Source organism: Muscardinus avellanarius (genome assembly GCF_963383645.1).
Source record: "Muscardinus avellanarius genome assembly, chromosome: X".
NCBI classification, from domain to species: domain Eukaryota; kingdom Metazoa; phylum Chordata; class Mammalia; order Rodentia; family Gliridae; genus Muscardinus; species Muscardinus avellanarius.
Genome location: NC_137792.1, coordinates 117,347,553 through 117,359,068, shown reverse-complemented (window position 1 = coordinate 117,359,068; position 11,516 = coordinate 117,347,553). Strand labels below are relative to the sequence as shown.

The 11,516-nt window shown below is 41.5% G+C and overlaps 1 protein-coding gene across 1 annotated transcript; it reads right to left on the bottom strand.

Moving 5' to 3' along the window:
- Positions 1–354: 354 nt before the first annotated feature.
- Positions 355–1,440, bottom strand: POU3F4 (POU class 3 homeobox 4; the record flags this gene model as incomplete). The annotated part of the gene is made up of 1 exon (XM_080719225.1): positions 355–1,440. One exon carries the CDS (start codon positions 1,438–1,440, stop codon positions 355–357), a length of 1,086 nt encoding a protein of 361 aa, XP_080575351.1.
- Positions 1,441–11,516: the final 10,076 nt, after the last annotated feature.

Here is an 11,516-nt window from a genome sequence, read left to right as displayed (position 1 = left end):
CTCTTCCTAGAGAGGAGGAGTGACCAAACAGACCTTACTCAGAGTAAACAATATATATTGATCTGCAGAAAAGATTGGAGGGAAATTGCCCGGCGGCAGAGAATATGAGGACCCCTCCTGACTGCTTAACTGTGTATCCGAGTTGAGAAGCCTGAATGTGAGTTTGAGTGTGTTTTCTTTCTCAACATAAGTTACAATCCCCTGTGAGAGAAAGAAAAGAAAAGAAAAAGGACGGAAGGAAGGAAAGAAGCTAGAGGAATCGCAAAAATACAGAGTGTTATAAGGAAAGGAAGAGAAGGAGAAAGAAATCCGCGCTGCTCCCAGTGCGGCCAGCCGCCTCCTGGCTTCCTCCAGTCAGAGATCGTGGCACGACGTGTCTGTTTTCACGGTGTGCGAATAAACCTCGTGCGGCTGCTGATCCCCTGGCGGAGTCATTCTTTTCTCTTTTTGTCTTCGATTACAGAACCAGACACGCACCACTTCTTTCTCCAACTGGAGGCTGTCTGCCAGGGAGGAGATCTCCTGCGCGGCAGGCTTGGGACACTTGAGGAAATGCGTCTCCAGTACGCCCTTGACACTCACCTCGATGGAGGTTCGCTTCTTGCGCTTGCGGCCCTGGGCAGCGATCTTGTCGATGCTGGTCGGGCTCCCAGTGGACGAATCCGCTTCTTCCAGCCACTTGTTCAGCAGGGGCTTCAGCTTGCACATGTTCTTGAAGCTCAGTTGCAAGGCCTCGAACCTGCAGATGGTAGTCTGGGAAAACACGTTGCCGTACAGTGTGCCCAGCGCCAGCCCCACGTCTGCCTGCGTGAAACCCAACTTGATTCTTCTTTGTTTGAATTGTTTGGCGAACTGTTCCAACTCATCAGAGGTCGGCGTCTCCTCGTCGGAGTGGTCCTGGCAGTGATGCGAGCCCAGTTCGCCGTGGTCCGGGGGCTCCCGGAGCACTGGGTGCAGGCTCTGTGTGGAGGCGGCGGCCGGTGGTGGGGTGAGTCCCCCGTGCTCCAGCATGCCGCTCACGGTGAAGCCCGGCTGCGAGTACACATTGAGGGGTTGGCCGCTTGAAGTGATGGACGGGTTTGGAGCCGGGCTCGCCCCCCAGGCATTCGGGTGGTTAGTGTGCGGCGAGTGGTGAGCTACGTGTGGCGAGCGGTGATGGATGATCGCACCCAGTTGCAGGTCTTCGCGCCCAGGCTTCACATCCTGCTGGTCCAGGGGGCTGGTGGCCAGTGTTGAAGACCACGGGCCCCCGTCGCTCAGACTGGTCACCCAGTGATGCCCGAGGGGATGCCCATTGCTGGGAACTCCCTGCAAGTAATCACTTTGGAGAAGTTTCTGAGGATTGCGGAAAGGACTCCCCTGCTGCATTCCCGCAGAGTCCGCATGGACCAGGGAGCTGGAACTGAGAATGCTGTAGGGATTCGAGGCAGCTGTGGCCATGGTCGGTGAGGATCCCCTACTAGTTATAATGTGGCAAAGGGAGCAGCTTCAGCCTTTGACATCTACCGTGCGGGGGAGCCGAAGCCGCCGGCGCGGGTTACCGGCACCCGCAGGGGCCAATCGCAGTGCGTCTTGGCCTGGCCAGGCGTGAGCACAGCCAATGACGGCGCGGGAGGCTGAGCTCGCTTTCCAAATTAGGCTGGCGAAGCTCCGGAGTTTCAGTGAGACCCAAGCAGGAAGTGAATCAATCTTTTGGCTCCATTGGCTGCCTAGCCCGGAGTGGTGGCGGCTCTTTTGGTTAACCCTTTCTACTCCCAATCCCCAAGAGTATGCGGGTATTTATGATGAAGGGAAAGGACGAGAGGGGTGTAAGTATTGGAGTGTATAGGAGAATGAAGCGTCTAACTAGGATTTGAAAACTTTTGTTTTATTTATTTAGATTAGCATAGTGAAATAAATAAAAAGTCAAACAAGTTTAAATATCATTTTGATCTTAGTGAATAAAGATTTTTTTATACTCTCTTAGCGATCTGGGTGCCTGTGTACTGGGGACTACAAAACAGATCGCCGCCACAAACTTTGAGCAAAGTAAATTTTTCGATAGGAACCCAAACTGATGTATGATTCCAATAAGAGCTATTTCCATTTATTCTGTTTATTTCATTTTGTCATTTATAAGAAACTCGATCCCAACAGCTGAAAGTATCTAGGAAAGAGATGCCTATTTTCTTCTGAAATTGTCATATAAGATACGAAGAATTGAAAGATTCTGGGAAAGTACCATTTAATGATAACATTCAGCTATTTTGAAGTCGCCTTTGCAATTCAGTTGGTCAAATGAAAGCCTTACAGCCCCAAGTCAGGTCCCATCAGAGGTCCCGCAACTTGTCAAGAGGCTCGGCTTGCTGAAGCTGGCAGCCCGCATTCACACTCAAAGCACTCAGCGGACCCACTCCCAATAGGCACAGAAGGCAATATTCTAGACTCGTAGCACGGTGCTGTGCCCTTGAAAAAAAATAGTTTAAAACATTCATCCACCCCTTCCCTGCCAAACTGAAGAAAATGTAAATCATTTAATATGCCGAGAGAGAGAGAGAGAGAGAGAGAGAGAGAGAGAGAGAGAGAGAGAGAGAGAACACGAACACGGGAGAGAACTGCTATTTGGCTTCAAGTAGCACTCACCTCCTCTTCAATTTCTATCAAACTTGAATTTGCTTTCAGCTTGGGGAAGAGGACTGTTTCTAAATTTCTAAATTTTGGTTAAAAAGCGAGTAAAGAGTACATTCTCCTAAGCTTTTGTAAGTTAGAATAAGACGGATCTATGTGCTCCTAAAGCCAGACGCAAAGCATTGCTTGGAAGCTGAGTTGGGGAAATGCACGGATTTTAGATTTACTGTAGCTGGGAAAAGGCAGCACCCGATATGCAGCATGAAATCTGAAGTTAAAAAATGACCTTTAGTAGCATAATTTTGGAGGTAACCTAACTGGGTAATTATATTTGCACGTACAGAAGACGGCATCAGAGTTCCCTTATTGGTTTGAAATTCCATTAAATATATTGCAAGAGCTCCTAGGTTAAGCTTGATTTAAATTTGCATACATTTTCATATATTTAGCAGAAATAAAAGAAGGCTTGCAGCTACCAGAAAGTCATTAAGGCATTAGTTTCTCTAAGAAGACAGATCTGAAGAAAATGCAAGAAAAATGAGAAAAAATAAAAACAAGGTGAGCTTATTCTGCCATTCCTTTATATAGCTATAAAACATCTATTTCATATAAAAGTAGTGATTACTTATGAGAATACAGAGCAATAGGAACGGATATTGTTAAATTTAAACATGTTTCTGAGACAGGAAAACCTGGCATCGGATTGAGATCTATTTCTTTGTTTTGTTCTTTAAAATGATAAACACTTCATAATTATTGGCAGAGAGGATCATTTGCCACCTTCCCCCTCCTGCTCCCTCACTGAAATGTAGCTTCATTTGTTGATGTTCTATTGTAAGGACTTATCTGCTTTTAACCTAGAAATTGATTTTTTTTCTCTCTCTCTCTCCTTCCTTCTCTCTCTCTCTCTCTCTCTCTCTCTCTCTCTCTCTCTCTCTCTCTCCCTCTCCCTCCCTCCTTCCTTTGCTCCCTCCCTCTCCCTCTCTCTCCTCTCTCTTCCTTTTCTCTGTCTTTCTCTCTTTTCTGCAGAGGAATTTCTTTTCTTTCTGCCAACTATGTGCATCTACCTTTACAAAATGCAATCTTCTTTATGCCTGAACTTCTGCTTCCCGAAGAAATAAGAATTTACTGAAACTGAACAAAAATAAAAGTTTTAGATGCTCCTTTAGGCTGCCTATTCTAGGATCCATTCGACAGGTAGTGTCTGGTCAGCTTAGAGGTATGAGGGAAGTGCGTGGAAGAAACAGTTTGTGCAAAAATGGTCATGATCATTGCCATATTGTGATTGTTGGTAGGTTCCCTGCCCCCACTTCACAGCTGCATTTGGGTGAAAGAGTTGCTAATCTTAGTCTGGCCATTCAATGGGTTAAGATAATTATCAACTGATAATGTATTTGCATGAAGAAGGGAATTCTTTTCTAATTCTGACTTGCCTGAGTTCTTACAATCAACCTTCCCCTTACTTGTGGCCTCTGCTTTGGGCACCCGGTTTTTGCCAGCCTTGCAGAAGTGGTTCAGACCATTTGGTCTGAGATCAGGGGTGGGGGAAATAGAAATGAGGGGGCATCTATGCCCGGGAACAGGTTTTTCACACCCTTGTTTTACAGTCTTTAAGAATAGCTTTTGTCAGGAGGCAAAACCATTGTCATCATCTTTTTCCCCCCTCTTACTCTCATTTTAAAAATTGTTACATGAATACAGTTGCTGCCTATTGAAATCAGGTACAATCCCAACCTTTAACAGCTGTCAGAGAATCGTCTTTTGCATGCAAGTTGTTTTGTTTTGTTTTAAAGAAAATATCTGCATATAGTCAAATCTTGCTGTTCTAACTAATCTACTGGAGAGGTTTCCTTGGCCCTTTCCTGTCAGTCTAACTTCCCAAGTGTAACAGATGCCGCTCTCAAGCGCTCCTTTCTGTGGCTTCTCTTTATTCAGCCTTGCATATTTCTCCCCATGATCTGGGTTTCCATAGAGAGAGGAATAAAAGGGGGGACCATGGTCACAAATCCCCTGCCCCATGCAAAATAAAAGAGACTCATTCAATAGACAACCCTGTCTGGACATGGGAGAAAAATAAGTCCATGTGAAGCTACTGTTGCAAAGAGCTGGTAACTTATTTTTCATAGGCTGCATTTTGCCTTAAGCACTAAGTTACCACTGGCAAATCTGTTATTTTTTTTTCGTCAGCTGTTCTAAATGCACACCTTCCAGTGCTTCTCATCCAGATCTTGAAGTCCTCTCTGTATCTTTATATCTGATTCTCCCACCTCCTCTAGAGCTCTGGCTTGAATAAAATCATAATAGCTATCAAACTTTCTGGGCTGGGGTAGCTAAAAGTTGCCCTAGAGATGAGCCCAGCTTTGAAATGGATGACCTGTAATTGTCGCGAATTCACCACTGATCTCCAGTAAGGCAGCACAGGTTTCGATGCCTTTGGCACCATCTTCATTCCTGATTGAGTTGCCTTCACACTTTAATTTATCCACCCCCCTTGATTCGTTTTGAAGAGGGCCATTTAGTTCAATTCTGAAAGAAAGTCAGGTTGGGTTGATTTATTTATACATTTATTTATTTGTCACTTGGAGGATGGTAGTGGCTCCTCTTCCACACGAGATTTCAGTGTACAAGCTCCTCATCATCTTTGCAGAGACTCAGACCCCTCTCTTTCCAAGCAAGGAAGGACTCACAAAAGAAATTAAGCAGATTAATGTGGTTCAGGTCGTGCTCCTGTGGAAGCATGCGAGCATGGCCGCAGCTGGGCAGGCTGCACCCAAGCTCTTTGGAAACGCGCCCCAGCCATGGGGATTATGACTCTTGCAGATTTCATATTTGAGTGTAGATTAGAAAGAGTTCTCATTATGCGTACAAATTGAGAGAGGGTAGAGGAAATAGGTCTGGCGACAAAGCTGGCAGCCTGTGGGGGTGGGGATCGGGAAAGGAGTCCAAAAGGCCAGATTTGATTGTGTGTAATACAGCATGAAGCTCCAGATAGTAGGACGCAGTACATAGGCATGACCTCAAGATTGAAATTGTTACCTTTAGCACAAGTTCACTTTGAAATCAGGAAAAGTTCGATTGGGCTTGATAGGGGCAAGTGCATTTTCTTTTTTAAAACCCAGGAGCTCAAAAGGGAAGGAAAACAATTGAACAGTTTCTCAAAGCAGCAGAGAAAGAAGCTTTTTTTCCAGGAATCCCTACACTGAGCTCATGAGACTTTCTCTCCTGTGCAAGGCATAGCTGTCCCTCACAGCACCAGCCCACTGTAGCTTCACTTATATTCCTTTCTTTCTTCCTTCCTTCCTTCCTTCCTTTCTTTCTTTCTTTCTTTCTTTCTTTCTTTCTTTCTTTCTTTCTCTCTTTTCTTCTTTTTCTTCCTTCCTTCCCTCCATTTTTTTTGTTTTTCAAACTGTAGTAGGGGAAGGTTAAGGGGTTCAAAATATTTTAGGGGAGATTTAAAAAAATAAATTTAGATAGCACCAGCAGATACTGGCCAATGCTGACTGAAGATTTAGGGTCGCCATTGTATTTCTTTGAATATGAGGAAAAGGATCTTCAGAGAAAAGGGAAGGGGGAAAGGGAGCAAGTGCTGCAGCAATAACCAGGATATTAAAATATGCTTCATGGAACAGTTATAAGAAATACCCCAGTCTGCTTCAAGAGCACTAGTTATTTGCTAACAAAATGAAAGGTCTGTGGGGGAAGTGCTGAGGCAGTGCTTGGCTGGGGCCAACTGCCCCATGGGATGGTTACTGGAATGGCAGGGACAATAGAGTTGCTAACTACCAAGGGAGATGATTCTTATCCCACCCCATCCCTGTGTTGGCTACATTGTTTTGATCCACTCTCAGTTTCTCTTCTGGGGTCACCTCTTCCCTCCGTGTTTCCATTGTTAGTGGATAAAACCTGATCTTACAGGGGAGTTCCTGGGAAATAGCACCTAGGGAGATAAAGTATGCTATGCAGCATGACTATCATTTTTCAGGAATCAGGATTTGGGATGTCTAAGAGTCCTGTGGGCATTTGCCAGTTACTTGTTTTGCACTAGCTAGATAACGCCTAGCTTCCAGGAACTCAGTTGACAGTTTTACAAAATGCAGACGCCATGTAGAATTACACTTTTATCTTTTTTTTCCTTTTTTAAGACATTTCATTTTTAATTATTTTTATGTTTTAAATTTATTTGGTACATCACGATTTTACATCATATTTGGAGGATAGTCAGAAAAATACATGCACCCAGCTCTTGATATCCTCCCCATCTGGTCCCTCCCCCCATCTTCACCCTATGGGTATGTGTCTTTGAGATTGAATTGGTAATTTTGTATACATTCAAAGCAGTATTTCAACTGTTTCATTCCTTATGACTTCATCCTCTTCCTCCCTTTGCTAATCCCCCTTACTCACTCCTTTGGAGTCTCTGCTCATCTATCTGATGTTGCCCTTATTTCAAAATGTCACTCCAGCTTCTACCCTTCTATAGCTATGTTTTTTACTGGAGTCAGAGAATGTTTCCATATTTAAGCTGCTGTGGTGGTTATTGTATTGATTTTGGTTAGTAAAGTCAGAAATGTTAAAGACATTTAAAATCCAGAAAAAGAGTTTTAGCTGCATGATTAATCACAAGGCATATAGATATATATGATCTCTTTAAACTCTACATATTGGTATTTGAGGCAGCAATAAGCCATCCAGTTAGATGCTTTTTATGAGTCACATTAGTAGTTAATGAAACCGCCCCAATTTGACATTCATTTCCTTCTTCATACACAGATTTAGGATCTGACGTACAAAATTGTACAAATGTTTGGGCTTTATTCATAATTTATTTATAATTTTGTGTTCCCTGCATGTCCTCCCTCTCTTAGGCCCCTTAGTAAACATATCTGAAATGATGAACATTCCAAGTCCAGTACAGTTATGGAACTATGAGACCTTGATTATATATGAAAATATGGGCTGCTTCTAATAAAGTTTTTAGTAAGTAATTTGCTGTTTCCAGGGCTTTCACTACTATTTTGGAGTCTCATAGTGGGCAGGGCAAGAATCTATCAAATTTGAAAATGAGCAAGTAATCAGATTTAATCTGTTGTCATAATTCAGAAACTTCAATTATTATTATTTTTCAAGGAAGAAAGGAAGAAAGGATAAAGAAGGTGACTTAAGGCTATGAGAAAAATTTATACACACACACACACACACACACACACATATATATATATACATATATGTATGGAGGGAGAGATAGAATATATATATATATATATATATATATATATATATATATATAGAGAGAGAGAGAGAGAGAGAGAGAGGTAGGTAGATAGATAGATAGAAAATATACATTGATAGACCAGACAGAAACAAAAATTACTTGGAAAATATCAGCAAAGCTTTCCATTTGGGAATTTATTTTAAAGAAAATAATGCTTCCTCTTTTTTGTGTTATTTTTTCTTGAGAATGGGATGTTAAATTCAAACTGTTTTTAAAATCTCCATCTCCTGTTGCTTTCCTTTGGGCTGATGTCTCTTGCACTTTCCTCAATTCTGGATTTTAGGAATCAGATTGGCTCCTCTGTTTGAAAAATAAGTTTATTTGATCTTGTATCAAGGTTTCAGTTGCCTGTGGATACATTTGTCTAGTCAGGATGTGGTGTAAGGGCATGCACGTGTGTGTCTCTGTGTATATTTTATATTCAAGAACCTTTAGGAGTACCTTTTCATGTTATAAGAACTCAAGCAGCTATAGCAGTAGAGCCTCGTCCCTCACCAGGGTCCCTTTCTTTTGTGGGTTTAGTCCTGGTTCCCTGGATGCAACTTTAAAGCATCATACTCTGTCCTGGTATTGCTGAGGACTGAAGTTCCTCCCATCTAAGGGCCACTATAGTCTGAATCAAAGTGCTGCCCCAAAGCCCCAGAAATGGCCATTGTTAGAGCAGATACATTCTGGGCAGCAACAGTGACCGTAGGCTTCAGGAAGATAAGACCCAGTCTTAGCTTCCTGAACAAAAATTGAATAGAAGTAATATCGTCAGGGCTCTGGGAAGTAGTGTTCAATTGAGAAATCATGTGTTAAGATAATTCAGTGTAAGGCAGTTGGAGGAGGAAGTACATGAGTCGTGTGGGGGCAACATGGTAGCTGGTGAAAGGACCTTACTGTCTCACTGCCCCCTTACCTCTGCAACCTAGTCTAGTATTCTATTTGGAGCAGGATCTGAAGGGTGGTGGCAAGAACAAACTCCCACTGTGGAATATAGAGGAAGGGGATGAGTGGATATAGGTCCAGAAGCAAGCTGCTCTAGCCCCAGGGGTATTTCCAAGTGTTCAGCTGCTTTGTTTGCTTTTTTTTTTAAGGGCCTTAGGCTTTTTTGGCCTGATCTAGAATCCTTGTCCCTGGGCAGCCTTGACTTCTTGCCTGGGAGCCATCCTAGGCTCAAGACCCTCCTCTTTTTCTGGCAGTACTTGGGTTGGAACCCAGGAGCATTCTACCTCTGAGCTACACTCCCAGCCCTATTTTTTTATTCCTTATTTTGAAACCGGGTCTTACTAAGTTACAGAGAGCCTCACTGAGTAGCTGAGGCTGTCCGCGAACCGCGATCCTCCTGTCTCAGCCTCCCAAATGCTGGGATTACAAGCGTGTGCCACCACGCCCAGCCCAAGACCCTTTTTGACTCTTAAACAATCTTAATTTCAAAATCTCCCTTTCTAGGCCTGAAAACTCATCTTTGAGTAAGGCATTCAAGGTACTGCTTTCTCAGTAGGTAAGCTCCAGCTTCCTGACGAATGCTTTGTGTCAACACAGCCCTACCTTAGTATCCCTTTCCCCCTGAAAGACAGCATGACCATCAGTGTGTGTGTATGTGTGCACGCGCGCGCGCGTGTGTGTGTGTGTGTGTATTCGGGTGATAGTCACCCTAAAAATATTATGTCCAGGCACAAAGATGTTAATTCAGATCACATGGAGTGCAGCAGGACTTAAACCTTTCCAATCCTCATTTGAAAGAACAAATTTCATGTTTTTAACAATTGCCAAGGACAAAAGAACCCTAGGCTCCTAAGGAAAAAATGTTTAGAACAATCTAAATATAAACATTCAGATTTTGCTGGTGCATCGTAAATATTCCTTTTATCTTATTCAAATTACAGTGAGATTTTTTTTCGTTTTTCCACCTATCTTCTTCCTGCTACTTCTAATTTTGAGAACAATTGGGATTTCTATTTGCAGTTCATTTACTTTTAACTATAATATTTCCCCAGGTATTTGATGTAAACATATGACATTCTTCTTCCCATAAGCAAATGTATCTCACACACCTTTGTATGTGTGTGTGTGTATGTGTGTGTGCATGCGTGAATAAGGAGAGCGAGAGAGAAATGAGTAGGACTGAATCTTTGCATACTGAAAAACGAATCTATTTGAGTGTAAATTGCCTTCAATAATGATCTCAAATCTGAGTATGAATCTCAGCTCTACAGAAGCTGAATCTTAGAGCTGTTTAGGCTTGGTTTTCTTTTAAGTGAGTTGACAGTTTCGCAAAGAACTGAGATTTGTCTTATCCAAACATATTTATGATGAAAAGAAGCATATAAGCCCGCTTTTATGCCCCTCTGAGTAGAAAAAGTGCGTTTTTGAACATATTTTGTATGTTTTCCATATCAGTCACGAAACTGCAAAATTTTCTAAAAAGGAAAAAAATAAGTTCCATTACACAATTAGAAATACTTTGGGAAAAATATAATTTTTCCCTAAATTTATTAGTACAAATAGAAAGAAATTAAGTTTTCTGAAAACACTTTTAGTGAATGCATTATAAATGTATTTACTTTTCTCTTTTCATGTCTTTAGAACAAATCTCATACCAGTTATGAAATTCTGTTTAATAATCTACCCTATCATAATTTTAAAAGTTATATCTGTACATGCTATGAAAGAAAATAGTTATCAGAAGGTGTGTAGGATATTGAAAAATAATTTGACAAAGTATAAGGGATTATCATTAACTTTTACTGGCCTTTAAACACTCATTATAAACTTATTCAAATACTTGTTTAGAAATAAAAATGATCTTTGTAACATACAGTATACCAGAAAGCGGTATGTCTTTATTAGATGGTGTTTACTTTTGGAGGTGATTTTGGAAAGTAAGTAACATTCATAAAATAAGATATCTCTGATGAATGATGGAAGATTGGTGAACCGGATACTTTTCGAACTTACAACTTACGGTCTTATAGTTGGACACACTGTTTTCGGGTGTGTTGGATTATTTCTCATTTAGTGGGTCTGCAAACTACTTGGAAATGACTAGTAGTGTGTAAGTAGATTGCAAGTAAACCTAGTGAATTAAGATGATTCTCTATCAGTTTAATTTATGTTTTATAGTTAGTTTAGCATTCTGATTTGATTGCCTTAGTAATGTGAATTGCCTACAGCTGCTGATGATACAGCTTTAATTCTGTTTTAAAGGTCATGTAAACATGTGCCTGTAGCATAAGGAATGCAAATTCAATTCCCTTTTAATGTTTCCTCCCATTCACTTCAGAGCCTTCACCTAGAAAATTAGCCAGATTTAATATAAAACTATTTTAATGTTCTGATTTCATTAAAACCCTTTTTCAATGCTTTACTTTTCCTTTTACAGGGTAAAGAAGTCTTCCTCCGCTTTGCAGTGCGTAGCTCATGCAACATACATCACATACTGAAGGCAGAAAAAACATTTCTGTTAATATCTATTTACTTTTCTGATGCTTTTACTAATAAAGAGCTAAGAACTTCATTTCAATCTCCCTGTAGTTGGAGGTAAAAAAAAAAAAAAACCAAGACACACAAAAAACTAGATAATCTAGCCATATTTTAGACCACAAATGAAGCAGACTATTATGCAGGTATGTGGGATCTTCTAGTTCCCAGT